The sequence below is a fragment of the Lipomyces doorenjongii genome, assembly GCF_038497915.1.
Source record: "Lipomyces doorenjongii strain NRRL Y-27504 unplaced genomic scaffold V1508scaffold_4, whole genome shotgun sequence".
Classification (NCBI taxonomy): Eukaryota; Fungi; Ascomycota; class Lipomycetes; order Lipomycetales; family Lipomycetaceae; genus Lipomyces; species Lipomyces doorenjongii.
The window spans coordinates 69,338-94,504 of NW_027118071.1; the positions used below are offsets into that span (position 1 = coordinate 69,338).

The following is a 25,167-nucleotide window of genomic DNA, read 5'->3' on the forward strand; positions in this document are numbered from 1 at the left end:
GGTAAGAACTTTATCTGATGATGTCGTCATCATCGTAGCCATTCACGCCGTAGGCAAAAATTCCATCTCCCAGTGGCAGATTATAGCCACCTCCTAATATTCATCGGCACAGCATTGAATACGCCAGACATACTGAGAGACGACAACAGTCTGTGATACACCGTATACGAGATTATTGCACCAAACTTTGTGAACCGCGCACCGAACACCGAAATGACCGTTGTGGAAATCACGAGCGAGTCTCATTTCAATGAGCTCACCACCTCCCTTCCGTCTACCAGACCAATCACCATTTCATTCCATACGCCGTGGTACGTTTAAACTGGTATCATCGTGAGTAGTCGCAGGATCTAACGCGTTCCGACTAGGGCTGCTCCGTGTACACAAATGAACGCCGTGTTCAGTTATCTGGCCACACAGTACAACAACGTCACCTTCCTGTCTGTAGACGCCGAAGCGCACCCCGAAATCTCGGAGATTTTCGATGTATCCGCAGTTCCTTTCTTCGTCCTCATCAAAAACGGAAAAGTCGTCAGAGAACTATCAGGCGCTGATCCCAAAGAACTATCAGCTGCGATCCAGGAATTATCTGGGCAGCAGCCCGTCGTAGCGCCCGCCGCAGGTGTTGAAAACGATGAAAAAGAAGAGACGACCGCAGAAGAGGACTTGAATGGTAGATTGGCTAAGCTTGTCAGTGCGGCGCCTGTTATGTTGTTTATGAAGGGAACTCCTGCCGCACCGCAATGTGGATTCAGTAGACAGTTAGTCGGCATTCTTCGTGAGAACCAAGTTCGGTGAGTCACTCTCGAATTCGATTTGCTTCAAGCATTTTCAAATGTAATGGAAATCTAACTGTTTCAACAGGTTTGGCTTCTTCGACATTCTTAAGGACGATACAGTTCGGCAGGGTCTCAAGCAATTCAGCGACTGGCCCACATTCCCACAACTATACGTCAACGGCGAGCTCCAAGGCGGTCTTGATATTGTGAAGGAGATACTGGCAGAAGATCCGAACTACTTCAAGAATCTTCAAACAGTTTGAACTGGCTTGAAAATACAACGGCATCTCGAGTTTGTGGTTCTTCCTTTCTTCAAGCACTATTGGTTTGTAATGTATAATCTGGCGTGCATATTATGTCTTATTGCTTATTTTTGAATTTGTATTATTATGTTGTATTGTTAGATGCTTTGTAGAAATGCGCCCTTCGGGTTGGAAATACAATTACGATCAAAATTATTGTATTGTCGTACGTGTTGTCTGCACAATTAGGAATCTTATCTAATCTCATACGATATTTACATCTGGAATTTATTGGAATGGAAAATTTATAATATAATATATTAACATGCAAGCTTTTGATGACGCAAACCTGAAAATCCGAACCCAAAATACCGAACGCACCAGCGCATCCTCTAAACTACTGACACTCATAATTAATCCGAAAAACTTTCCTCGATATCGTCATCTGAAAGCATCAAACTCGAAATGCTACCATTAAGCAATGCATCATTTATTGGGTTGAATGGCTCTGACTTGCTCTTATTCGATGTTTCGACATCGTCGTCATCGACATTCAAAGTAAACCCATTGTACTGTCCTCCTATTCTGCGCAGCTGATCATCTTTCTTGATTAACGCCTCCCAGAATGCTGTCCATCGCATATACATAACCGCGGTCTCCGACATGCTCATCGCCCCGCCACTTACGTCGCCACTAACTCCAAGTTTAGTGAACGCGCAGTACCGAGCTACGTCCGTCAGGACTTCTTGTTGACGCTTAAATAATTGGTAGCCAAGTGGCTTGGACATGGAATGCGCGGAAATCCCGCTACGTGACGTGAAAGACGAGCTTGGTTTGCGGTCCTGTCTCGCAAAATCCTTAATGGACACGTTTTGACGAGTAACAGGTCGACGCAATCCGCACATTAATCCTCGGATGGCAACATGTGCACCTGATGTCCCACAATCAAGTAACATTCCTTCTCCAGTTCCTTCCGACGCATTCTGACGACCGGACATGCGAGAGAATGCTTGCGACGAAAGTAGCACATCAGAATCTGACAATGCTGCAGAACAAGACACTAGTTCCTCCATATCCACGCACGATCCCGGATAGTTCTCAAACAAGGTCGGAACAAGAGAACTTATGGGAATAGCTTGCAACACTGCATCTTCGACTGGTATGTCGCTCACACTGTCAGGCTTGTTGTACAGCACTTTCCCCACTGCTTGAAAATAAGCCAAATATGTTTCACGCCCGGTGGGCATGTACGCACCACCTGTAGTTGCCCACCATTGAAGTGCGTTAATACCGGATCGTACATCACCTAACTGGGCCAATTCTGCGATAATTCTATTTGTATCTGCCGACATAGTTGACGAAGACTTCTTGGTAGAAATGAGGCCCTCTTTAGCAGCAATATCACGAAGAACACGGCTCATTAGTGTCTTATTGACGGGGTTAAACTGTATCCGTGCCATACGAGGATGTGCCATCAAATCCCTACCGAGAATATGATGTGCGGAAAATGATGAATCAGACCCTACATTCAGATCGTCCCTAGCCTCGATTTCAGAAATCACGAAAACCATTGGCGGTGGAGACAGTATGTCGGAACATACGTAAGCCTCTATAGAATCAAGAAAATGTCGGCGAGCTGCGTGAGAAGTTGTGAGAATGCTTGGAAAATCTTCTAGTAGAATAATACGATTGCGTCTGGTTTCAAGAGCAGAGGATCTGAGGTCGAAAACTTCTTCATCTGGATACTCGTTATGTGCTGTTGTAGATGCGGTGGACCCAAACTGCTGGGCTTTGGTCAAGAAATCAGAGAACATGCTCGAGAATGTCACAAATCCTTCGCCCGGTTCGGATACCATGGGCGTGGAAGGATTGGTCCATTCCATTATGTCGAAATTCAACTCACGTGAAAGAACATTCAATGCTGCAGTCTTTGAAGTGCCCGCCGGTCCAGCTAATACAAGTGCCCGCTAAAGCAAACATGAGTGTCATTTAAGTCAACAAAGAGGATTGGATCTACCTGCTTCAATCGGCCTGCGAATACATCACTAAGCCACTCTCGCACATCTTCATATTTACGCTTATGCAATGCTAATGATGCGCAATCTGCTGGCGAGTATTTCTCTACCCATAACTCGTTCATGTGGCACTGTATAGGAGCGGTCGATGTCCGCTTCGGAACCATATGTGCAACTACCAACGGTCCTTCTTGCGGAGACGAAGAGAACGTGAGAGTATCTTGAATCGCAGGCCGTGGCCTTGCAGAAGGTCTAAATGTCGGAGGTCGTTGACTCTCCAGATGAGCGGACACGGGCTCATTGCTAAAAGCGCTATTCAGTCGCGATGCTGTACGGGAAACTATTTCCGTTGACTCAGTCCCGGAATCGTCATCTTCAATTGGGTCATAGTCGGACAGTTCATCGTCAATTGATGTCGTGTATGCAATTCCAGCGTCATTCTTCATTCGTCCAACAGACGGACAACTTGACGCCGACTGTACTAATTTCTTGACCGATTGCGCAGATTTCGATCTCCTAGCTTGCTGAACGGATGCAGTTGAATTCCAGTTTGTAGTCTTTGAAAATGTCAATGTTGTCTGTCGCGTTTTCGACGATGTAGGACTAGCAAGAATGGCATGCGCAGATGCTGTCTTTCTCACAAGACACTCTTTCGTGTTCTCTAATCCTTGTGACGTCAATGGCTTCCGCTTTTTGGCAGGCAGGTCTGTCTCATCGTCGCTGATTACTACTACTGTCTGTCTGTCGTCATCGTCTTCTTCGGGAAACTCGAAATCAAAATCACCTTCGCCGCGATTTGACTTCGTTGCGTGCTTGGAAGTTGTTCGAGATCGTGTCGTACGCGAGGCACTGATCAGTAGTGGAGATGGTGATCGCCGCCTCTTTTTCCGCGATGGAGGCATTCCGTGGTCACTGGCTGCGAAAGGCGAAATTGAGGTGATAATGTGGGTAGTACGCCTTAGTGAATCGCGTTCAGGGGTGTCGTGCTTAGCTCAAGGCCGCTCTTGTCCCCGGTGAAAGTCCCAACCGCACAAATATTTCTCATCACCTCTACACAATCATTGTCCATTTAGCGAACCACATTGGATAAGTGATCGAGAAATGCTTGTAAGGTCCGGTGTTTATATGTGGAATAATATCGTCTAATGAGATCTCAGTTCAAACCATGGCTAGACGTTCCGCCACCTCGACACGAACTCCACGACGATTCTTCATCAGATGAAGACCAGCATTTCGAATCAGAAGACGAAGATGACGAGTTCAAGCCACGAAACCCTCCCAGACAAGATCCAGGATCAAGTATTCAAATAAATGTACTAATAAGCGATTCTGTCAAACAACTAGTCATCGCGTCTCCATCATTGGAGGCGACTCTACTGGCTCTAGGAGACTCAATCCAATGTGGGTCGATCTCTGTGTTGTCGTCGTCATTCGATCAGACAATTCCTATTATGTATTTGAAGAGACATGACTTTCACTGGATCAAGCTTCCGCAGATTCCTCCCAACCTATGCTATCCATTAGCGCAAGCTCTTTTTGAAGACTTACGCCCACACGTAACAGTCGTACTTGTTCCTCTTTTCGTTGATCCAGACAGGCCTGTCCGAGTCCTGGCCACATCGGAATTAAAACTGGATATTTCAGATGATCTAGTGTTACAGCCACCTCATTTCATAACTGGGATTTTCGCTGCGATAATGTCATATGTGAGCTATGGCTTTGTTGTATATATGTTACGCGAAGATACTAACATTTATTCCTAGGCAGAGATAATTCATTCCAAGGCCATCGCATTAGTAACGAACGCCGAGGGAGTTCCGGATCATGAGTTTGTTGAAGAAGAAGCCTCAGAGGATCTAGTTCAGCTTCTGCCCAAGATTATACAAAGCACTGAAGATTGGAAGATTGATCTATTTATACTACGTCGTTTCCACGTTCGATCAACGGCCATGTATGTATAAGTTATCTGCTCTTGTATATGTATCAACCATGGACTTTGTATTCAACGAAATCACCAAGAACCTACACTCCCGTAATCTGAAACACGCATGGAATCTATATTACAGAAAGCAAACCCAACTTTGTCTTAATTCTCGTCCATCAAGTCCTGCGTCGCCCCAAGGGCAGCCTTCATGGCATCAGAGTTCTTCGTGGGTGGCGCACCCGTCTCGTAAAAATTCAATCTCTCTTCAACCTGCTTCTTTAGCACTTCGCCGAACTTAGTCGTGGGAGTATCGGTGAAACTGTCAATTCTGCTGGCGATAGAGCACTTGTTGGCCAAAAATCGTGATATCCGACCCTTGTTTTTCTGGGCAGCTTTGCCTATATATGATGAGTGGTAAATCAAACCATACTTGGGAGTATTGCCTTTGGTCTTCAGTGCTCTGAATAAGGCCTTCTCAGCACCCAAAATCTGAACAGTAGAAGCAGGATACTTGGATAGATTAGTCAAGCTACCGGCATGTGAAATCAATCTCGCGCCAACAACTTCACCAATCAATTCTGAAAGGTTGGGCGCGACAGTGTTCATCTTCTCAACGAGATATCCATAAAGCTGTTTGCGATAGTCGGCAAGACTGACGGCTTTTTGAGCGAATGTGACAACATTGCTCATATCTTGTTCTGAAATATCTTGACCCATACTCACGCGAGCGGCGTCGATTATACTCTGAGCAATTCCCGCATCGTCGTTGACCAGAGCAGCTAGATCATGCAGCGAACTTTCATTTAGGGATGTCTTGTCTTTGATGAACAGGATCAACTTGGAATATGTGTAGTTATCACTGACAATCTTGAACAGCTCCGGGAAATGCCACGAATACCATTCTCTGCTTCGAGTCAGCCGCAGACACTAAACATCCAACTGGTCATCGTACCTAACTCTCATAGAAAATGTGTTAACATCTTTATCTAGCTGATCCAAAAGCGCAATAGCCTGAATGATGTGGTTGTCATTCTTTTGCACACTAAACTGGACTTTTGACCTCGAGTATGCGTGACCCAAACCAAGCTGAGCTCTCTCGATATCGCCCTCCTGAAGCTGCTTCAGAAGTTTTGTTCCGTGGAGTCGGATTCCGCGCAAAAGATCCTGAACGACTTCTGACGTATCACATTCGATTCCTTTCATAGACTCCTTGATTCCGCTAGCCAATTTAAGATCCGACACCCCAAGGACAATCTATATTATGTATCAGGTTGTGTGACATTCGCCCACTTAGACAGAAATATTGCCGCACCTTCTTTTTCTTTGATCGCTTAGGTAAGTTCAACTCTAGAAGGTTCTTGAGGTGCTCGTTCACGGTTCCTGATCTCCGTCAGCTGCCGCTCAGTTGTACAGAACATATAAACTTACCTTCCGCAACGTCGTTGGCATTCTCCAGTGCATGTGCCGCACCCCTTCGCCGAAGTTAGCACTAGGATAAACCCAAGAAATATAGAATCTCTCTTAGCAAATTATACTCACTTGAAAGGCGCAAAACTGACAAGTTTGACAAACTTGCCAAACTTCGCCAGATCAGTCGCAGCTTCCTGTACTTCCTTCAGGCGTGAGCCAATAGTCTCGGGCTGAAGGGCGACTTCAAACAGAGCATAACCAGTTGGCTCCTCAAACAGCAGGTATTGAACGCCACTGGACATCTCTCTTGGTGGTTAATAATATATTTTCAGAACTTCGGTCAAGAAATAGTGAACTGTTTAATCAAGGAAGAAAATTTCCCATTGACTGACGTGAGCCGCAAACATTTTCGGGTGACACTATCCGCAAAATCGCCGTTGCGCTGAGACGTCCAAAATTCACAGTTACCATGATACACACACCGAAAAATGAAAACGCGTTTCTCACGTCCAACCGCAATATTGAATCAAGTCTTCTCTAAGCCTTGCGGTCACATTTTGGTTTCTCCATTGTCTACGATTGCGAAGTGTTTATCATCATCTACTCTTATATTTTGTGAAAGATAATGTCAGCCGTGCAACTCCTAAATCCTAAGGCAGAATCTCTGAGAAGGAATCAGGCGCTGTCAGTGAACATTAATGCTGCGCAAGGCCTTCAGAATGTTCTGTCAAGCAATTTGGGCCCAAATGGTACCATTAAGATGTAAGCCATTTTCCTGGCAGACTGTGCAATATGAACTCAAGTAATGTGGTTTAGGTTAGTTGATGGATCGGGCAATATCAAGTTGACTAAAGATGGAAAAGTGCTGTTATCAGAGATGGTATGGATTCAGAACGGTTAGAGATTGTGAAAACGCTTATGTATTAATTGTCATTGCAGCAAATAACGAATCCTACGGCAGTCATGATTGGTAAGTTCAGGTTTATGAGAATGCGGGTCGCTAGATTGAAGACTGACGCCGCGATAGCTCGTGCCGCTACTGCCCAGGATGAGATCACAGGAGATGGCACCACCACAGTTTGCTTACTTGTCGGCGAGCTTCTAAAGCAAGCTGAGCGTTATATTGCGGATGGGCTTCATCCTAGACTACTGACTGAAGGGTTTGAGCTAGCGAGAAAGGAGGCACTTAAGGTACTCCTGATGTCGAGATAATCCGATTAAATCATTAACGTTATCAAATAGTTCCTCGACTCGTTCAAAATCGAGAAAGAGATGGATAGAGAGCTTCTTCTTGCCATTTCTCGTACATCGTTGACTACGAAACTAAACCACAATTTGGCGGAGGCAATAACTCCTATTGTCACTGATGCTGTGCTTGCGATTCATAATCCTCCCGAGCGAGTGGATCTTCATATGATTGAAATTATGAAGATGCAGCACCAATCAGCAGTTGAGACTGCATTGGTCAGGGGCTTGGTGTTGGATCATGGAGCTCGACATCCCGATATGCCCAAACGAGTGGAAAACGCGTACGTCTTGACTTTGAATGTTTCACTTGAATACGAGAAGAGTGAAGTCAATTCGGGTTTCTTCTACAGCAATGCCGAACAGCGTGAGAAGCTCGTGGAGAGCGAACGAAAATTTGTGGACCAAAAGCTGCAAAAGATTGTCGAACTCAAGAATGAAGTTTGCGGGCTTGACAAATCCAAAGGATTTGTCATTGTCAACCAGAAGGGTATCGACCCCCTGTCTCTTGATGTTCTTGCCCGAAATGGTATCTTTGCCCTTCGAAGAGCTAAACGACGCAACATGGAAAGATTGCAATTTGTTTGCGGCGGGACTGCGCAAAACAGCGTCGACGATCTATCACCTGATGTTCTTGGATTTGCGGGTCTGGTCTACGAGCACACTTTGGGCGAGGAGAAGTATACATTCATTGAGGAAGCGAAGAATCCCAAGAGTGTCACGATTCTCATCAAGGGACCAAACGCCCACAGTATGAATCAGATTCAAGATGCCGTCAGAGATGGTCTCAGAAGTGTAGTCAACGCAATGACGGACAAATGCGTCGTTCCAGGTGCAGGTGCATTCGAAATCGCTTGTGCTAGCTATCTCAGCGGTGACTTTCTACACAAGGAGGTGAAGGGAAAATTAAAGGCCGGCGTTCAAGCCTACGCCGACGCGTTACTAGTTATCCCAAAGACTTTGGCGACCAACGGCGGATTTGACACATTGGATACGCTGTCTGCTTGTCAGGATGAGTTTGCCGATGGTCACGTAGTTGGCATAAACTTGTCCTCTGGTGAACCCATGGATCCGACTATTGAAGGCGTATATGATTCATTCAGAGTTCTACGAAACGCCGTTGCTTCTGCGACGTCAATCGCTTCGAATCTCTTATTATGTGACGAGCTATTGAAGGCCGGGCGATCGTCATTGAAGCAAGAACCTGCGGAGTGAAAAATGTAGATATATATTTATATATGTTGCTTACAGCATGTACATTTGCCAACTAAGGAGATGTCCAGTTCTGTATCTCTCCATACACTGTATAGTTACGTCATTTCATTTAATTAGACGTCCGTCAATGAATCTATCGCCTACTACTATGTACATGTTTATGTCTGATACAAGATACACGATGCTATTGCTGATCTCTCAACAGTCACTTATAGACCGCAAAGAATCCCATTATAAAACAACCTAATAAAACCTAATAAAACACAGGAAACCTAGCTTCCATGTTGCAGATGACCAATTAATACAAACCAAGACAGTGAATCAATACCATGAATAATAATACCAGTGGTTATAGAACAAACGTCAAACTACTCTGGAGCGTTCGTAACCGGTGATGGGCGCAGGAAAGGATGCGCTTCCGTGTTGAACACGTAGTCGTCCCTATTCCGATATTAGCATCCCCGCAATTAAACCCACATCGTGAATACAAAAGAGCTTACAGTGAAATCAGACTAGGATCTGCGAAGAGTAGGTACGCATACTTCAAAGTTTCCGCCATCCAGAAACTTTCCATCTCATCCATATGTCGATTGTGCATGTTATCCGTGACGTCCGCAATCGCCGAAAATGCAGTCGGCGTCCGGCAGTATTTATTTATAGCACTGAACATCTGCCATCCCTTTTCTTGCCATTCCTTATCGCCAGTGACTCGATACAAAATAAATATACTTTCAAGCGCTTCGGGACGTAGCAGGTATCGCCCGTCTTGAGAAAGAAAAGATCGAGGCTGATCATACCATCCACCGACTTCCCATCGACCGGTGTCGTCCTCAACTAGCGCCTCGGCTGGTTTAACTTGAGCGCCAGGAACGGAGGCTCTACGTCCGTCCGCCTCGTCCTTGAGACCCGCGCCCTCGTAATCGCTAGGAGATACGGTTCCCACTTCAGCACCAGCAACGGCTTGGTCCCTTGACTTCATTGCAGATTGTTCCGGCGCGCCATTGTCCCTATCGTGTGCAGCTCGTTCAGTTCCTTCATTAGTCGTTCCAGACTCTGCTGCCTTAGCGGGAGCTTCAGAGTCCAGCTGAGAACGCTTATAATCTGCATCTGGAATTTCGACACCGGATCCAGGTCCGCCCTGCGGAGCACCGACCTCAACCAAATCGTTATGAGCTGGGGTCTCACTCTGTGCCTGGTAAGCTTGAGGCGCGTTCAAAGTCCCTGGCATCTGCGTCGTCGACTCCGTTCGTCGAGCAGTAGATTCGATGGCATCTTTCATTTGGTCTTTTGCAGCCAAATCGGCCAACGGCTCAGACGGTCGTTCGCGTGAGACAATATCAGCCGCAGACCGTTGCAATTCCTTCGGGGCGCGCTGCGACATTTGCTCTGTACCCTGCTCGGAAGTCCGTTCAGCAGCAGCAGACCTCTGATAGTCAGTACCAATAACAGACTCGCCTTGGATTGCATGAGCATCAGTGTTTTCATGAGGAGAAGTATCTGCAGGCGGTGTTATCGCAACTTGAACAGTAGCATCGGTGTTAGCTTCGACCTCCTCAGTTTGAACTTCTACAGAATGCTCTGGACTCATCCCTGGCTTTGAATGAGTCACTGGATACGCAGCTGTCTGTTTCTCAGATACCGGCTCATCATTCGGGACTGCTCCCATAGGCGCCTGCACTTCTGTCTGAGTAAATTGGTCGTTTGACTGCGGGGGATCGGAAAATGCCGAGACGGGTTCTTTTTGAGCGAGAGATTCTGGAGCAGGAACCAGAACCTCCTGAGCAACAGTCTCTTCCGACGACACACTGTCGACATGACTCTCTGCAATAGGCAACCCTTTCTCAGGAATGATTTGGAACCCTATGACTGCAATTAAGATAGTGCAGAGAAACTAACTATCAGTTACTAACCTTCAGGAATAACGTCAATTTCCTGTCTCTTCTTCAGACTTCTGTTCCTGAGCTGGTTGCCTGTCTGCGTCTGTCTCTCTCTGGGATCGACCCAATGACAAGCATGGCTAGAACATTGCTCAACATGGAAGTTCTCCGGCATGATACCGGTCCTCGTGGCATTATACGCCCAATAACAACCACCAGCCAGCTTCGCCCCAATCTTGATATCATCCTGTAACTCCAATGCGCGGCTGCCGAGCGCATACATGCCGCCCAAGAAACAGGATAAATGCGTCATTTCGTAATCTTTTGTGATCTCGCCATGGGGACCAATGACCACGTTCCCGGCAAACAAAATATCTGGATCGCCTTTGACCATGGGACGATAAAGGAGGTTACTCTTGATGGACGCCGAAGTGGTTTCGTAGAGGGTCTTGTATTGGCCGACAGTGCCGCCAAGTAATAGGTGCTGCTTGATTAAATATTCGTATGCGGAGTCACCCAAGGCACCCGCAGAGAACTTTCTGGTGGTATGATCGCGGACTAACTGTGTAAGTACTTGCCTAATCTCTAATTACCAAAATATCCAACATACTGCTCTCAGTAAGGCCTCTGAGATTGACACATTTCGGGTCGGGCTCAGCAGGTGGAATCACAACATTCGCATCAGGCGGGCTTACTCCGCTTAAAGTTGTCGAGCGTACCTGACCGTCCTTGTTTTCTTCCAAATTGAGCTGTCTCTTCACGAGCTTCGGTCCAGAAGGTGTAGCCTCTTCATCAACAATCGCTTCGGCTGCCGCATCATTGATCTTATTCTGTAACTGCTGCGACGGCCTGATGGAGTCCGACGAGCCGTCCTTTGGAATTCTAATGGGCGGGGTCGAACTGCGCTGCCCGCTTCTTACAGATTGACCGTTTTCATCTTCTTCCGTTGTGCAGCCAGAGATGTCCATGCGAAGTGGCCAGAGTCCGGGTATCGGCGAGGACGACAGTGATGTTTCGGCATGGTTCATAACACGCTGAATGACGCTGTAGTATGTCTGATTCTCCGTCAGCTGAGCGAGACGAGTAAATTCAAGCGATAGTGAGGCAAATTGAGCAAGGACCATATGCTTTCCAGCACGTAGCTTGAGATCGCGATGAGCCAATTGGGGATCGTAGAACAAGACGGGCATGCCGTTCGGTGTGTCGAAAGCCCCAACGAGCAGATCAGCCAACTCAACCGCCTTGCTCAAAAATACAGGTTCATGGCCATTGGAGAGATCGTAGGCACTAATAAGGCCCCCTAGATAGCGGATGACAGTCTCAAAGACAGGAATATTATGTATATTACTCTTGGTGAAGTCGATAGAGGCAACAAACTTCTTCGCAACCTCAAGCTCCGACGACAAACCCATAATCTGCAACGAATCGAGGGCATCGACAATTGAAGCACCCCAGCCACCAAACGGATCCGCATAACCATTTGTGACCGGCCTGACCTCGTCGTGTCCCCACGCATGAGCCTTGTAACCGTTCCACGAGTGAATAAACGCCTCACGGACAGCATTCAACCTCTCCTCTCGAACCTTGCGCTGTTCTGGAAGTTCGGGCGCAAAAACGCCCTGGATCTTAGGAAAACTGATTGGAGGGTCGTCAGGCAGCGGGATCAGTCGAGGGATTGGGAACTTTGTTATGCGCGCTTTCTTGAAGATGTTCTCGACAAACGGCATAGCTGGGGTCGTGATGCTGTTGCTGTCCACGCGATGATCGTCAGGACTGTATGTGCCTTCGTAGGTGCTCACACTCAACGGCGTTGACTGGATGATGACTCTGTTCTCAGGCTCTTGGGTGCTCGCAGTCTCACCATCGACGGCTTCCTCGTCGACAGGAGGATACTCCACTCGATAGGCAGTGTCTTCAGCCGGTCCTAAATCCTCATTGATATCCTTGACTAGCTTCTCTGACGGACTGTTCTCAGTACTGCCGGGATTGCTGGTGGATAAGAGTTTGGATGCGCTGCCCACTGGAGCAGCAGCCGCCGGTGGCCGACCAGGCATGCTTGGCTTCATAAACTTGGCCGGGACCGCGCTACTTGGGTTGGACTTGTTCAACTGGTAGATCCCAAACAGGATGATACAACTGAACAATATGAGCGTTCTATAGCGCCGGAAACGAAGTACCGACACCATTTCTGCTTTGGTGTTCGCATATATGGGCGATACGGGGAGAAAAGGGGTACACTGCTGCTGATGCAATATCGAGATCACACCGACTTCGGCTAGCAGTGTAGCTGCTATTCTGGGTACAAAGAACCCCGCGATTCAGCATAATTCGGCTACGTTTAGCGCAGACTCGGACCCACAATAGCAAAGTTAACAGATACTGCGCCGCACGCGGAGGCGCAAACGCAGAAACCAACCAGAATCGTATGCCGTTTACATGATCTCACAAATACTTGTACTTCTTCTACTCATAACATCCCTTATAACCATAAGTTTACTATACATGATGATATAATTATTCGAGCGATCCAAATAATACTTAGTCACCGGGTGTCCTGAGGAATCTTGACGCTACCTAACACAAGGCAAAGCAAGTCGTAAATACGATCATACGCCATTTATTAAATTCACTCATGTTACATATACAAACAAGATCCTTAAATAAACATCATATGAACGCCATACTCATCGTACACGCAATCGTAATATCAACCTAAGCCTGAAGGTAGGTGAGATGGCACTTGCCACAGTAGTGACGATCCTTCATCTTCGCCATGAAGACACCAGCACCGCAAGTCTCGGTGGGGCACTCGCGACGAGTGCGCTCAACGGTACCGTCGGAGTTGATCTTATAGTACTTCAAGACCGCCAACTTTGTCTTCTTGTGCTTGTGCTTGATTTTCTTGGGAGTAGTGTACACTTTTTTCTTGCGCTTCTTAGCGCCACCACGGAGACGCAAGACAAGGTGAAGAGTGCTCTCCTTTTGAATGTTATAGTCTGAAAGAGTGCGACCTAACTTCATTAGCATTCTTCGTAACTTGTCTTACTAACAACTACCGTACCATCCTCGAGTTGCTTGCCAGCAAAAATCAAACGCTGCTGGTCTGGGGGAATTCCCTCCTTGTCCTGGATTTTGGACTTGACATTGTCAATGGTATCGGAAGACTCCACCTCAAGGGTGATAGCTATATCGTATATTAGCACGGGAATCCATTCAAACCGACGAAACTATGCAACATACTCTTGCCCGTAAGGGTCTTCACGAAAATCTGCATGACAACAAACGACTAGTCGGCAAATGTGCGAGACAATGCTAATTATTATTAGTACCAACTTCTCACATATCAATCAAATCACTGTACCTTCTTTCTGATCGTTTTAGTCAACACAATCAAAAGCAGAACAAATTTCCTACGAGACCTTATAGCGTTTGGGAGATTGACCCTTAGCCAGGTTCCGCAATTTGACGTGACTGCTTTCGTAGGGCTACACCCTAGCTATCGACTCGAATTACCCGGACCTACTAAATTTGGGTTAGGGTGCAGTCACGATTAAAGTTTGGAGGCGGTGTTAATCTCAGCTCCCGCCAGATTCGTGAGTTTTGTTCAATCCAGAGTTAAGCCAACGCAGTATTGAAGTCGCAATATTCAAGTTATTGGATGCATTGCCATCTCAAAGCGATATAGCACAATCCTGCAGTCTTTTAAGACGCTACTGACGCGTCTGATATGTCGTCTCATCACAGTCTGTTGTCCGACCGGTGGGCCCGGTTTCTCTACCGATGTAGTTTATTCCTCCTCATCTTCTTCACGTGCGGTTTCGTCATTGTCACTCCAGCCGATATGATTTCGCAGGCACTCCGAAACGAGCAAATATACAACATCATTATCATCGCAGCAATGTATTTCACAGTCGGTCTCACTGCACTGATCCTGTATATAAACAGACTCTACAACGTTCGGGTCGCGTTATCAGATATTCCCAAACGATACGTCCCTAGTGAGCACGACTTTCCGAAAAGATGTGCAAATAACATCGAAGGGGAATTAATCCGGTGCCGAATGATCCAGGAATCTCTTCAACCGTCAGATAATGTTTCGCACCCTGGTTTGCCGCCCCCGCATTCGGAGTTCGATTTCCCGCAAGTGCCGTACATCGAAGTCCTGATCGAAAGCGCCAAATTGCTGGAAATAAAAGCGTCGAGTCTACATCCGGTGCTGCGTCGAAAATCATGCATGTCCTTGAAGGAATACGCATTATATTTAAGGCAGTACGTCAACTTCGACGAGGTGCTGGGAGGTCGATTTATCGATGCCTACGAAGAGGCCAGGTATTCCGGGCGCCCTATCACGGAGGAAAAATTCAAAGACATGATGCGCATGTTTACGCTACTTTTGAGAAGTATCGAGTTGCCGGATAAGGTCAGCGAGCCGTCATTGGGATTTGTCGATACCGCTAGGAGTTGGGAGGTGTGATTCTCATCAACTCGTGTGTGCTCCGGTTAATTTGGATGATTATATGTTTTGGGAGCTGGACCTTGAAGGAGTAATTTTGGCGTCCGGAGTTATAGATTTGTATTTTGGAGCTACTTGGACTTGGCGGTTGCATATAACGATTATTACGATTCCTAGTGATCTACAATTAACTACATGTGCAGCATTGAAATGATATACTTGTGCATTAACATATACTTCTCAGTCCTAAGATTCTCCAATTCTTATCGTACCACATCCTAGGAACAAATCATTAAAATACAAATACTGCGAAACATTCAAATATACTCGATTTTATAAATATCGATTATTGGTCCATATTTGCGACACATCACACGAAATTCCACTATCAAAAATCCAACCGCACGAACACATATCAGAACGCCGATAGTAATAATAAGCATTATAACATAAATATAACAATATTAGTAAAGTATAATAAGATTCCGACAACAGTACAAATGATAGTCATAACAAATCACGGCCCCGCCAACGAGCACATACTCAGCCTAACGCTGAACAAACGAACAATCAGTTCCGCATGCGCCATTTTTGAAACATCCAAACAAAATAAACAAAAATGAACATGTTCAGGAACCTATTCCTCAATCCTGAAATGAGTTCACGCAAATCGTCTAGCAGGTAAGTTAGCGTTCGCCATTCCCGCCATCGGAGGCAAACCGGGGACTCCAGGCTGCTGATGCAGACCTATACTGGCAACAAAGTCTTGGCCAAGCGCGATATTAATAGGGTCTTGACCCGGAGGTAGCGCCCGCGAAGCTGAGCAGTCCTTATGTGTGAGCAGCAGGGCCTTGAGATTGACAACTTGCTCTCTGAGTGCAGTAACTTGCGCATTCAAGGCATCATTCTCGTTTCCGTAATACTCAACTTTAGCTTGTAAGTTGGCAAGCCATTGCTTTTTCCGCTGACGACACTTCAATGCAGCCACACGATTGCGCTCCAAGAAATTTTTCCGTTTCTCCTCATCAGTCATCTTTCTTGTATCAGCTGTCTCTTCCTCCTCGTCTTCATTCTTAGGAGGAGACATTGACCTGCTCTCAGATCGGGGTAGCACTTGCGTAGCATTATGTTTCTGACGTTTGTTGCTAGTAGTCATGCCTTCATCGGCTTTGCGAGAATTCTTGCGGCCACCAGTCATCTTTTTCTTGTCCGCCTTACCGTCATTACCGGCCTTATTCTCGTCTGGCGTCTTGGACGCCTCTGCCTGCTGCTGTTGCCCCTGGCTTAATAAATAGAGACCATTTGCCGCTGCATTTGCCGAATCGGCATAAGGCTCCATCTTACTCTGACCTGATTGTGCTTGGGCGGCCATGGCGCTCTGTGATATAATTTGAGGTTGGAAAACAGGTGAGCTGGGATGATTTGCCGGCGCGGAGGTCGCCGGAACAGCTGTACTTGACGTAGTCGCACTTGCGGGAAGGGAAGTGGTCAATGACATGCTGGTGGCCGCCTGTGAAGCAGGTGGCTCAATTGGTTGTGGAGTTTGCGGGAATGATGATGGCTGGAGTCCCGATGGTGTAGGAGGAACCAGTCCAAATATTGCCGCTGTTGTCGGACTAGGCGCCGGAAATATTGATCCGCTGCCACCAGGCGTAAGACCCGTCCTAATGCCTGACTCGTTTGGGGTTAATCCACTCCTTAAGTGACTGTCAACAAATGCAAGAGCCGCAGATTGTGCGGGACCTTGTAGCATAGCAGGAGAAAGGGGCCCTGATCTTAGACTATTAATTCCCCAATTGAAGCCGGTGTTGGATGAGGAACCAAGTAGAGACGACGGCGATGCGAGCGACGCAACAGGCGGAAGCAGCGCCTTTTGCGACGAGTTGGGCGTACCCTCCTTCGAAGCAAACGACTGCTCGAATGGATTCGGTTCTAGATCCAGCTTGGATTTGGCGGATGTATTGCCGTTACTGTACGTACTTTCCGCCAACGACGAATTCTGCGAAGTCTGGCTATTGGTGATCCCAGATTCTGACGGGGATGCTGCGCTGTTTGATTGCGGAGACCCTACTGTCATACTCCGAGCACACAACTGAGAAAAAGATATTAGTACTATTCTATGCACGTGCAATGGTGCCGCAGTCACTAGCACAACTTACCGACTGCCTTGGGCCGACGAAGCAAGAATCAGGTTACGACCGTCACTATATCTCGGCTTACACGACCACAAGTACCGACCAGAACCACTTTCCGGCAGTTATGACCAATCGAGCTAGGTGTTATCCGCTAGACACAAAGACTCTGGCGGATGCGGCGCGGGAAGGGTCCAGAGAGCGCGGACAGACTAGGGACGAAAACGCACAGGGGACAAAAGTCGCAGGAGCACGATGACGGAATGATGATGACTATGCGAAGGAGGCGGTGACGTATATATACAGCGAGGCCCGAGCGCTGCGTTGGTTTACGTTTGTGGCAGCAAGTGGAGAGCTGACGATGAACTTATGTGTCGTTATCCAGATCGAGCCTAGCTCGCACTCTATATTGCATAACTGTCAGACGGCGTAACATATATGGCAAACTCGTCCTGTTCAGCTGCGCGTCACACCTCAGGACGGGCGATCCACGCCAGAGCGCTAATGCCGAACATCGCAGAAAATTGCGTCCCACGCAGAATTAATGGATCGGCGTTGTTAGAATGGGGGGATGGGCGCGCCCGCCCGTCGATATATGTAATATTATATTGCTGGATAAGTCTCAAGTTATATGCGATTTCTACTTTAATTTAAGAAACTGGTGGCCCAGTCGCACTACATTGTTGTCATGTGTACTGGCAAAATGCATAGTATAGCTGGCAACTACAATTTGTAAGCAAAAAGTTACATTGACTCCCATTGAATCACGTAACAACCATGACAGTCTAAATATACCTATAATTATTTCAACAATGCAGATGTAAATGCCACTAACTGTACATATTACAAACTCGGTACAGCGCCCTAACAACATAACGTTAAATCAATGCACATGAATAGCAAATATTGCGCGGAGTATTATAGAAGTAAAGCTCATTCTACATATGGCACTAGAAGTTCACGCTTTGGCTGGATCAGTTGTGCCAGTAAGTCATCGATCTCGGCAAAATTTTCATCGTTAGAAGCAAATTTCCGATGCTTTCGCGATTTGATATGCTAGTTCGTTTGTTAGCAACTAAACAAGATGAGCCGCACCGCGAGGAGTAAACTACTTACGTCTTCATAGTCATCGTATTTATCTTTACAATTCTCACAATATCCCGGTCGAACTTCTTTGACGGCCACGGCTTCTTTTTTAACAGCAACCTGAGGGATTGGTAATGGTCTTCGGTTACGTTCGAAGACTTTTCTCTTCAGACTGTTCACCTCCTTCGACTGCACCTGTGACATTTGTCTCGCAAGTCCGTTCGCCGCGCCTCCAGATTGTGTCATAGATCTGATGTTCGACGTCGCGTTGGACATGTTGATACCTGTCGCGACAAGTTCATGGCCCAAAGCTGCCGACATTCGCACATGGTAACTCCGTCCTGTAGCGCTTAGTGCCTGCTTGCGCGCTTTGAGATCTGCAGCTGTTTTGCTGCCACTGTTAGCTCGCGCTGAAGTCATACGGACATTTGTGAGAGCGCTCTTTTTGCGTGAATGTCGTTCCTTGAAAGCTGCTGCCTGCTGTCGCATATCGTCCGTGATATACCCCTCGATTTGCTCTTGAGGATCTTCATGTACTTGTAAGAAATTGGCGATATGATTATGACTCTCTCCCGCGTCCTCAGGTAGCTTTCTTGACTTGACTGCACCTTTGGAAGTATTCGGCTCGACTTCGACAGTAGCTGTGCGTTTTAGTTTTGTGGCCGCACGTCGTGGTTTTACTTCCTTAACGTCTCTATTTTGGTGATATTGTATGTCGAGCACAAATGGGCACTTACCTGGTCCGGTCACTCGGAACTGTGGCCAGTCACCGAGTTGGGGTTCAGATACGCGTGTGTATTCACGCACCATAATAGGACGATAAATCTGAGTCGCGTCTCGTATGTAAATGTACGGCCCTTTGAAGTAATGGATATCCTCTCGTCGTGCGCGGGGATCGCTATCCGCAGGTCCAGTAAGCTTTTCTTCACGGAGCATGCGACAGAGGTTATTGCTTGTGTCGCTAGCAACGACGTGGCCTCTGCTCAATGTGGCACTGGTATGGGAGTTTGTGACATTTGATACTGATGCATTGGGGTTTTCTTGTAGGTGAGACATAAATCTCACAAATTCTGATGACGTATTAGCACCAGGCTGCCTTTGAAATTAGGAGCAAATAACATACTTTCATGTGTCCATATCTTCATGTTTCGCTGCTTAGCTTGGTAGATAATGTCCGTCGCTGCGTAGTTGGCTTGTATCGGTCGATTTGTGACGACATTAGTAACCCCTCCGTGAAAGAAAGTCTCAATTTTCTATACACATGCATCAATGAGCCGTTCAATGGGTTGCACAATTGTAGTAGAACTTACGGCTCCATAGTTGAGTAACTGTTTCTTTGTCCTATCCTTGCCAATGTCTTCTAATCCATCAAAATAAAAAACACTCGTAGCCAGAACCCGCTTCCACTGTCGCTGCCAGTTCCTGATATTGTCGGAATCGCGTTGTTCGGACGTGTCATTCTGCGTAGTCGTTGCCTGTTGTTGAACTCGCTCTCTGTCCTGATGAGTATCATGTGTTCGAGTACTAATCCTCTCCCGTTCACGTAAAGATGCCACTCGTTCCCGCGGTTCTCGAGACTTCTCTCGGGCCCGCTCCGTTTGTTGGGACAATCCCGTGAGATCATGGAGAGTGACTGAGGGCGCATTTCCAGAGGCCGAAATTGTCATCGAAGCCGAAGAGGTCGAAGACAATGCATTGCAAGCTCGCGATTGCTCCATAATTCCTGTGTTGATGATAGCAGTGGTGGATGGATGACGTAGGTGATTTGCAATGCGATTGTTAGAGGATAGGACGCTGGAACGGCCAACGCGACCAATCGCTTCTGACACCATGCCATTCACTGTCGTTGTTGCTAAAGTAGGCACTTCGTCGTACGCGTGCTGGTGAACCATGGATGCCATCATGGTGGTCGTGTGCGCTGCCTGACAATTGAGTGTGCTGCTCACATGACGAGATGCGATGCTGCTGGACGCGAGATGAGGCCCTTTTGACAAATAAAATTTATCCTTGGATATATCCGTCACGGCAGATGAGCTAGATGTCAAGCTAGACTGTTCTGCGAGATTGTCTTTGAGCGCCACGCTCTGCGATCGTATTCGGTTCACTGCTCCGCCCGCTTCAGACGGGCTACAAACAATATTTCCGGAGCACTGCGACGGGGGTCGTCGAGAAAGCACCGGAGAAACTGACATCACAAGCACGAATTTTATTATAAAAAAATACGGCTGCGGTAGATCGCAACTCCGGAGTTGCTGCTGCGTGTGATGATTCTGATTCTGAATGCAAGACCTAGCTTTTCGTAGGTAGGTACTGGCCAGCGTTTGTTTGTCGTCGTGTGGTTTCCCCTGCAACGTGTTTGTTGATGGGTGTGATTAGGGTTTCAGGGTCCTTCGACGCGTCAAGTCAAAACTGAGCGCCGCACCAATTTGTCCATTAAATGCCTGTATCGTAAAACAGAACGACAATAAAATCATCTTCCTCAGTACTCTTTACTGTATGCAAATAATGACCCCTTCTCTGTATTGATTAACTGTGTCACGCAATTGTTCCTTACCCGGCTCGGATTACGAGAAATATATCGCCATCCACTGGTCTTAGAATACGAACACGAGCCCCTTAGCGATATTTGGTCGAGCGAAGTGCCTACTAGTAACATTGAGAGCTTGCAGCATGTGCTATTTGCATATTTTGCATTGGATTATATTTGGACTGCAATTATGACAGAGTGCAAAAGTTGGAAAGTCCAGCGACTGTTGCCTATAAGTTATAGCGTTCTATTAATGTGTTCGCTGAGAGCTCTGATCAATTGCATTTACAATTTGCATCCCCCTTCGAAAGTGCTCTGTGTAATTAGAAGGCATAGAGTAAATATTACCATTAAATTTGTTATTCCGTGGGGATTGTAGCTTGAGTGCCAGTCTGCTACATAAGGGCACAAAAGCCGTTGGCCCCCGCCGGCGCATACGGGTAAATCCACGGCGTTGCCGATATGTCTAGTATCTCGTGCTGCTGTTGCTACCTGTTTAATGACAGTTGGGATTGAATAATGTCAACATCCAATATCTAATATTTAAGATATCTCGATTAGACGACAAGACGAACTCAGAGGGACATTCTTGGCAAAATAATTACCCGAATGGATATCAGAAAGCTGATAATATTGGGAGCCTCTCTCGATGCCCTATTCAACTACATAACCGGTCGGCCGCTATCAGCAGCAAGTCTCCTTCTATGGCTTCCCTTTTATGTTTTCCTCGTCCTATCGGCTTACTTGTGCTATCGGATATTTGCCTATCCGCGCTATGTCTCGCCTTATCGAAAACTCCCATCGCCGCCGAACGCGCATTGGTTGTGGGGAAACTACGTTGACTATGGGAGACATTATTACGAACATTCACTCACGATGATGGAGAAATATCCAAACCGGCATTTTACTCGATTCAATGGTCTATTTGGTTCAGACACTATTACCCTGGTACATTATCTTCTCCTCTTACTAATCTCCCATTCTAACAATTGAAGCTGTCTCCCGAAGCGCATCTCATGGTCCTACAAACTCGCGTGTACGACTTTCCACGACCAACACTCTCAATGGCCTACAAAATTGTCATCGGAAATGGCCTCGTATTCGCAGAAGGCGAGGAGCACAAACACCAGCGCAAGTTATTATCCCCCGCATTTTCATATGCGCACGTCAAGAAATTCGTTCCGGTCTTTATGAGCAAGACGAAGAAGGTCATGAACCAGTTCGACAAGATCGTCGGGACAGGACCGACTGTGTTCAAAGTGTTTCCGTATTTCTCGCGGTTGACCCTCGATGCGATTGGTGAGGCGTCGTTCGGCGTCGATTTGAACTCAATTGATGACAAGAATAGTGAGCTTGTCCGAGCGTATGACAATATTTCCAATGCAGGAGAGAAGTTCTTCCCATTTAATATGTTTGCGTTTTTGCCTGGGTGGAAATATGTACCGACGGCATATAACACAGAGGTCCGCCATGCTCGTAAGGTCTTTAGTGAAACGTGCAAGAATGTCGTGAAGGAGAAAAAAAATGAAGTCAACAGTACTGGAATCGTACGTGGGAAGGATGGTATATATAATGGCCAAAACAGAGATATTCTAGGTATACTTCTTGGGAACAGCGACTGGAGCGCCGAAGAGGTTGAGAACCAAATGATGACTTGTACGTCTCGTTGTTTCATAATTTAATTTCGAGTCATACTGACATGAGTAGTTCTATTTGCCGGCCATGAGACGACTGCAGGTGCGGTTGCATGGGCATTGCTTACACTGGCGAAGCACATGGACGTGCAAAGGAAAATGAGAGATGAAGTCCGTGCAGCATTTCCCGGCGGTGTCGACGAAATCAAAACAGCAGAGCAAATCGAATCTTTAAAATACGTCAACAATGTTGCGCGAGAATTATTACGGTGTAACCCCCCGGTAATCACCACAAATCGACAAGCATCGCGGGACGTTGTTATCGACGGCGAAACCATCTACAAGGGCACAGATGTCATTATATCTCTTAAGGCCCTGAATTATTCGAAGAAACTCTGGGGTGCGGATGCCCATGAATTTGACCCGGATCGATGGGACGGTCGCCAGGCTGATAATGCGTACGCGTACATGTCGTTCCTACAGGGTACTAGGTCGTGCATTGGAAAGCGATTCGCCGAGATTGAGTTTAAATGTATCTTGGCCAGCTTTGTGGCACGATATGTGTTTGAGGAGTCAGTTGACAACCAACCTATCAATAGGCAATTCCTCGTTACTGTTAGACCTACTGATGGACTTCCATTAAAGGTTAGCAAAGTTAGTGGGTGGTAGCGAAGTTGAATTATATACGTGGGAAATTTGGAATTGTTTGGCCCGTAACATATGTGAATTATAATCCCCTGTCATAAAATCTAACAGTCAAGTGAACTCTGCAAAAAGTCACTCCATCCCAAAGTACTGAAATACGACCGCTCTAGCATTAATCAGTCTGGCTGAATCAAGAAGTTGTTCATACCGCGGATGCCTCTGTTGCCGCGAGAAATTCCTGTACGCATCTAAATATTGTTTAACCCGATTATTGTACGGATCAGCGTCGAGGTAGCGAAAAGTGCCGAGAGTCCATGACCTCGAGTGCGATGTATCCCATTTGCCAAATCTATTCGATCGCTTTCCCAATCGTGGCTGTGATGATTGAGTTTTGAATCTCACAGACAACGACGAGCTTGCATCTGTATACCTATCAGAGATGGTAGTCGAGCGCACAGAACGTACAGATCTTTCAGTGTAAGGAGATATCGGAACAGTCACTGTATAATAGCGAGAGTCATTCGCATACATAGGCGAAGCCTGATTCACTGGATTGAAATCGACAACAAGCGACTTAAGCTTATCTCGTCTCTTCCGAATACTCATTTTCCTCATTAGTGTACCCCACCGACTCGAATTTGGAGTGCCAGCACTGAGGCGTAGATTGTAATCAATGTTATCAGACTCATTGCACGCCTTCTTTTTATTTTCACAGTTGACATTAGATGCGTCTGCGTATGAGTTACTAAAATCCCAGTATTCAACGTTATCTTCCGCAGAATTATTTTTTATCTCTTGTCTGGAAGACGATCTCTTACGTCGAAATGAACCTTTAATCGATCTCAATGTTTGCCAGCGTGATTTTTCAGACTGGGCAGGACTGATAAGCATGTATTCATAATCATCAAGTGCAAATGAAGTCGCCGACTGAGTATCACTATAGAACTGAGTAGGGATCCCTGCCCGCCGATGCATACGCAATTGCGCTTCCTCGAGTTCACGACTGGTGAGAGTATTATCATCTTGGTCGTCCAATGAGTAAAATGTGTCGCTATCGCTTTGGTGTGGTTGATGGGAGGACTAGAATGTCAGTTAGCCAACCGAACCGTTCAGAAATTTAGTGGAGTGATAGCACTTTGCGAAACAGACTCCTGAATGCGAGAGAGGCGGATCGAGGCATCTTTGCAGTAGTATAAGGTGTCGCTAAATAATTCGAAATAACTTATTAGCATCTGTACGGATGTATTACCGTCAAGAAAAGTATATGACAGTGTCACTATCGTTCAGGCCGTTTTTGAATCTGCGCACATCGCCGGCCCGCTCGTCTCGGTCTCGCCGCCTTATGTCCGGTCTGACACAAACGGCGAGACGTGACTACAAGTAATCACAATTTTATTATTCACTTGCAGATCGCTAACCAGGTCCGAGAGACCCCCGATTACGGTAAATGCGCGAAAATTAAACCGACAATCGAGGCAGAAAGTGATTTAGATTGAGTGCCGATTGGCAGAGCAGTTAAATACCCTCTATGGTTTCACCCGACTCGATCGAGTACTCGGAATCGGCAAACTAGTGGCTGCTCACAGATCGAACGTGTCGGGTTCGTGTTGTGGGCAATGAATCGACACAACGGCTCATCAACGTTTTAGTGTTTTGCCTTCTATCTCGTCTGTACATGATTCACACGTGCAAACGGTTGGGTCTCACTTTTATTTCCCACGAAGCCACAACCCCAGGATTTATTGTAATTAGCGCCTGCGTCTGGTCCAGATTCTGAGTTGAGCGCGATAATTCATTTAAAAATAGGAGAAACATTGGGACCTTACCCTCTATTCCTCTTTTGGGGTAGCTCGAATATGCTGTGCGTACCATTTTTGTTGGACCTTACCCAGCCATTTGCCCTGTGTTCATAAACGCGAGAACTCCCGGTGCAAATATCAAGAGCTAGGCGTCTTTGCGATAACAACTATGATTGTATTCGAC

The 25,167-nt window shown here is 46.6% G+C and overlaps 14 protein-coding genes across 14 annotated transcripts; 6 read left to right on the forward strand and 8 right to left on the reverse strand.

Annotated features, from left to right (window-relative positions):
- The first annotated feature begins 79 nt into the window (after window positions 1-79).
- On the forward strand, window positions 80-1,351 carry V1508DRAFT_409739 (thioredoxin-like protein). The gene is made up of 3 exons (XM_066939203.1): window positions 80-311; window positions 369-794; window positions 865-1,351. The coding sequence occupies exons 1-3, from the start codon at window positions 214-216 to the stop codon at window positions 1,040-1,042; spliced, it is 702 nt and encodes a 233-aa protein (XP_066798328.1). The 5' UTR covers window positions 80-213; the 3' UTR covers window positions 1,043-1,351.
- Window positions 1,245-3,955, reverse strand: V1508DRAFT_409742 (Rad17 cell cycle checkpoint protein-domain-containing protein). The gene is made up of 2 exons (XM_066939204.1): window positions 3,039-3,955; window positions 1,245-2,988 (listed from the first exon to the last, which is right to left on the reverse strand). Exons 1-2 carry the CDS (start codon window positions 3,936-3,938, stop codon window positions 1,435-1,437), a joined length of 2,454 nt encoding a protein of 817 aa, XP_066798329.1. The 5' UTR covers window positions 3,939-3,955; the 3' UTR covers window positions 1,245-1,434.
- A 108-nt stretch (window positions 3,956-4,063) lies between these two features.
- On the forward strand, window positions 4,064-5,080 carry V1508DRAFT_409744 (uncharacterized protein). Its single transcript, XM_066939205.1, has 2 exons — window positions 4,064-4,742; window positions 4,800-5,080. The coding sequence occupies exons 1-2, from the start codon at window positions 4,182-4,184 to the stop codon at window positions 4,995-4,997; spliced, it is 759 nt and encodes a 252-aa protein (XP_066798330.1). The 5' UTR covers window positions 4,064-4,181; the 3' UTR covers window positions 4,998-5,080.
- V1508DRAFT_409747 (uncharacterized protein) lies at window positions 4,957-6,726 on the reverse strand. Its single transcript, XM_066939206.1, has 5 exons — window positions 6,500-6,726; window positions 6,389-6,432; window positions 6,273-6,340; window positions 5,913-6,214; window positions 4,957-5,864 (listed from the first exon to the last, which is right to left on the reverse strand). Exons 1-5 carry the CDS (start codon window positions 6,670-6,672, stop codon window positions 5,123-5,125), a joined length of 1,329 nt encoding a protein of 442 aa, XP_066798331.1. The 5' UTR covers window positions 6,673-6,726; the 3' UTR covers window positions 4,957-5,122.
- Window positions 6,727-6,859: 133 nt separating this feature from the next.
- V1508DRAFT_380320 (chaperonin Cpn60/TCP-1 family) lies at window positions 6,860-9,073 on the forward strand. Its single transcript, XM_066937671.1, has 5 exons — window positions 6,860-7,132; window positions 7,187-7,250; window positions 7,310-7,340; window positions 7,398-7,561; window positions 7,613-9,073. Exons 1-5 carry the CDS (start codon window positions 6,996-6,998, stop codon window positions 8,828-8,830), a joined length of 1,614 nt encoding a protein of 537 aa, XP_066798332.1. The 5' UTR covers window positions 6,860-6,995; the 3' UTR covers window positions 8,831-9,073.
- V1508DRAFT_364514 (glycoside hydrolase) lies at window positions 8,841-12,929 on the reverse strand. The gene is made up of 4 exons (XM_066937303.1): window positions 11,318-12,929; window positions 10,741-11,265; window positions 9,331-10,690; window positions 8,841-9,271 (listed from the first exon to the last, which is right to left on the reverse strand). The coding sequence occupies exons 1-4, from the start codon at window positions 12,891-12,893 to the stop codon at window positions 9,199-9,201; spliced, it is 3,534 nt and encodes a 1,177-aa protein (XP_066798333.1). The 5' UTR covers window positions 12,894-12,929; the 3' UTR covers window positions 8,841-9,198.
- A 183-nt stretch (window positions 12,930-13,112) lies between these two features.
- Window positions 13,113-14,166, reverse strand: V1508DRAFT_364518 (ubiquitin-related domain-containing protein). The gene is made up of 4 exons (XM_066937304.1): window positions 14,069-14,166; window positions 13,948-14,019; window positions 13,769-13,891; window positions 13,113-13,718 (listed from the first exon to the last, which is right to left on the reverse strand). The coding sequence occupies exons 2-4, from the start codon at window positions 13,979-13,981 to the stop codon at window positions 13,420-13,422; spliced, it is 456 nt and encodes a 151-aa protein (XP_066798334.1). The 5' UTR covers window positions 13,982-14,019; window positions 14,069-14,166; the 3' UTR covers window positions 13,113-13,419.
- A 155-nt stretch (window positions 14,167-14,321) lies between these two features.
- V1508DRAFT_409756 (uncharacterized protein) lies at window positions 14,322-15,450 on the forward strand. The gene has a single exon (XM_066939207.1). It carries the CDS (start codon window positions 14,435-14,437, stop codon window positions 15,179-15,181), a length of 747 nt encoding a protein of 248 aa, XP_066798335.1. The 5' UTR covers window positions 14,322-14,434; the 3' UTR covers window positions 15,182-15,450.
- Window positions 15,451-15,501: 51 nt separating this feature from the next.
- On the reverse strand, window positions 15,502-17,562 carry V1508DRAFT_187161 (Aft1 HRA domain-containing protein). Its single transcript, XM_066936150.1, has one exon. It carries the CDS (start codon window positions 17,235-17,237, stop codon window positions 15,822-15,824), a length of 1,416 nt encoding a protein of 471 aa, XP_066798336.1. The 5' UTR covers window positions 17,238-17,562; the 3' UTR covers window positions 15,502-15,821.
- A 96-nt stretch (window positions 17,563-17,658) lies between these two features.
- V1508DRAFT_409760 (uncharacterized protein) lies at window positions 17,659-18,169 on the reverse strand (the record flags this gene model as incomplete). Its single annotated transcript, XM_066939208.1, has 1 exon — window positions 17,659-18,169. A coding segment is annotated over one exon (229 nt), but the record flags the coding sequence as incomplete, so codon positions are not given.
- Window positions 18,170-18,225: 56 nt separating this feature from the next.
- V1508DRAFT_348564 (Dfp1/Him1, central region-domain-containing protein) lies at window positions 18,226-20,279 on the reverse strand (the record flags this gene model as incomplete). The annotated part of the gene is made up of 4 exons (XM_066936728.1): window positions 18,226-18,348; window positions 18,409-19,448; window positions 19,502-19,631; window positions 19,689-20,279. The coding sequence occupies 4 exons, from the start codon at window positions 20,277-20,279 to the stop codon at window positions 18,226-18,228; spliced, it is 1,884 nt and encodes a 627-aa protein (XP_066798338.1).
- A 1,235-nt stretch (window positions 20,280-21,514) lies between these two features.
- V1508DRAFT_348724 (uncharacterized protein) lies at window positions 21,515-21,898 on the forward strand (the record flags this gene model as incomplete). The annotated part of the gene is made up of 1 exon (XM_066936734.1): window positions 21,515-21,898. One exon carries the CDS (start codon window positions 21,515-21,517, stop codon window positions 21,896-21,898), a length of 384 nt encoding a protein of 127 aa, XP_066798339.1.
- A 23-nt stretch (window positions 21,899-21,921) lies between these two features.
- Window positions 21,922-23,208, forward strand: V1508DRAFT_348470 (cytochrome P450; the record flags this gene model as incomplete). The annotated part of the gene is made up of 2 exons (XM_066936726.1): window positions 21,922-22,561; window positions 22,613-23,208. 2 exons carry the CDS (start codon window positions 21,922-21,924, stop codon window positions 23,206-23,208), a joined length of 1,236 nt encoding a protein of 411 aa, XP_066798340.1.
- A 54-nt stretch (window positions 23,209-23,262) lies between these two features.
- V1508DRAFT_187253 (uncharacterized protein) lies at window positions 23,263-24,614 on the reverse strand. The gene is made up of 2 exons (XM_066936151.1): window positions 24,320-24,614; window positions 23,263-24,264 (listed from the first exon to the last, which is right to left on the reverse strand). Exons 1-2 carry the CDS (start codon window positions 24,362-24,364, stop codon window positions 23,317-23,319), a joined length of 993 nt encoding a protein of 330 aa, XP_066798341.1. The 5' UTR covers window positions 24,365-24,614; the 3' UTR covers window positions 23,263-23,316.
- Between the last annotated feature and the right edge of the window lie 553 nt (window positions 24,615-25,167).

Excerpts from the sequence above, each read along its gene's own strand:
- V1508DRAFT_187253 (XM_066936151.1), bottom strand. The coding sequence starts at position 24,364 with ATGCCTCGATCCGCCTCTCTCGCATTCAGGAGTCTGTTTCGCAAA. Across the intron at positions 24,265-24,319 it reads TCAGGAGTCTGTTTCGCAAA|TCCTCCCATCAACCACACCA; the intron begins GTGCTATCACTC and ends CTGACATTCTAG.
- V1508DRAFT_380320 (XM_066937671.1), top strand. The coding sequence starts at position 6,996 with ATGTCAGCCGTGCAACTCCTAAATCCTAAGGCAGAATCTCTGAGAAGG. Across the intron at positions 7,251-7,309 it reads AAGTGCTGTTATCAGAGATG|CAAATAACGAATCCTACGGC; the intron begins GTATGGATTCAG and ends TTGTCATTGCAG. Across the intron at positions 7,341-7,397 it reads TCCTACGGCAGTCATGATTG|CTCGTGCCGCTACTGCCCAG; the intron begins GTAAGTTCAGGT and ends ACGCCGCGATAG.
- V1508DRAFT_187161 (XM_066936150.1), bottom strand. The coding sequence starts at position 17,237 with ATGACAGTAGGGTCTCCGCAATCAAACAGCGCAGCATCCCCGTCAGAA.
- V1508DRAFT_364518 (XM_066937304.1), bottom strand. The coding sequence starts at position 13,981 with ATGCAGATTTTCGTGAAGACCCTTACGGGCAAGA. Across the intron at positions 13,892-13,947 it reads GAAGACCCTTACGGGCAAGA|CTATCACCCTTGAGGTGGAG; the intron begins GTATGTTGCATA and ends TATACGATATAG. Across the intron at positions 13,719-13,768 it reads TGGCAAGCAACTCGAGGATG|GTCGCACTCTTTCAGACTAT; the intron begins GTACGGTAGTTG and ends TAATGAAGTTAG.
- V1508DRAFT_409739 (XM_066939203.1), top strand. The coding sequence starts at position 214 with ATGACCGTTGTGGAAATCACGAGCGAGTCTCATTTCAATGAGCTCACC. Across the intron at positions 312-368 it reads ATTTCATTCCATACGCCGTG|GGCTGCTCCGTGTACACAAA; the intron begins GTACGTTTAAAC and ends CGTTCCGACTAG. Across the intron at positions 795-864 it reads CTTCGTGAGAACCAAGTTCG|GTTTGGCTTCTTCGACATTC; the intron begins GTGAGTCACTCT and ends CTGTTTCAACAG.
- V1508DRAFT_409747 (XM_066939206.1), bottom strand. The coding sequence starts at position 6,672 with ATGTCCAGTGGCGTTCAATACCTGCTGTTTGAGGAGCCAACTGGTTAT. Across the intron at positions 6,341-6,388 it reads TGCCAACGACGTTGCGGAAG|GAACCGTGAACGAGCACCTC; the intron begins GTAAGTTTATAT and ends GACGGAGATCAG. Across the intron at positions 5,865-5,912 it reads ACATTTTCTATGAGAGTTAG|AGAATGGTATTCGTGGCATT; the intron begins GTACGATGACCA and ends GACTCGAAGCAG.
- V1508DRAFT_409744 (XM_066939205.1), top strand. The coding sequence starts at position 4,182 with ATGAGATCTCAGTTCAAACCATGGCTAGACGTTCCGCCACCTCGACAC. Across the intron at positions 4,743-4,799 it reads TCGCTGCGATAATGTCATAT|GCAGAGATAATTCATTCCAA; the intron begins GTGAGCTATGGC and ends ATTTATTCCTAG.
- V1508DRAFT_364514 (XM_066937303.1), bottom strand. The coding sequence starts at position 12,893 with ATGGTGTCGGTACTTCGTTTCCGGCGCTATAGAACGCTCATATTGTTC. Across the intron at positions 10,691-10,740 it reads AATTGACGTTATTCCTGAAG|GGTTCCAAATCATTCCTGAG; the intron begins GTTAGTAACTGA and ends TTGCAGTCATAG. Across the intron at positions 9,272-9,330 it reads GATCCTAGTCTGATTTCACT|GGACGACTACGTGTTCAACA; the intron begins GTAAGCTCTTTT and ends ATATCGGAATAG.
- V1508DRAFT_409742 (XM_066939204.1), bottom strand. The coding sequence starts at position 3,938 with ATGCCTCCATCGCGGAAAAAGAGGCGGCGATCACCATCTCCACTACTG. Across the intron at positions 2,989-3,038 it reads TCGCAGGCCGATTGAAGCAG|CGGGCACTTGTATTAGCTGG; the intron begins GTAGATCCAATC and ends TGTTTGCTTTAG.
- V1508DRAFT_409756 (XM_066939207.1), top strand. The coding sequence starts at position 14,435 with ATGTCGTCTCATCACAGTCTGTTGTCCGACCGGTGGGCCCGGTTTCTC.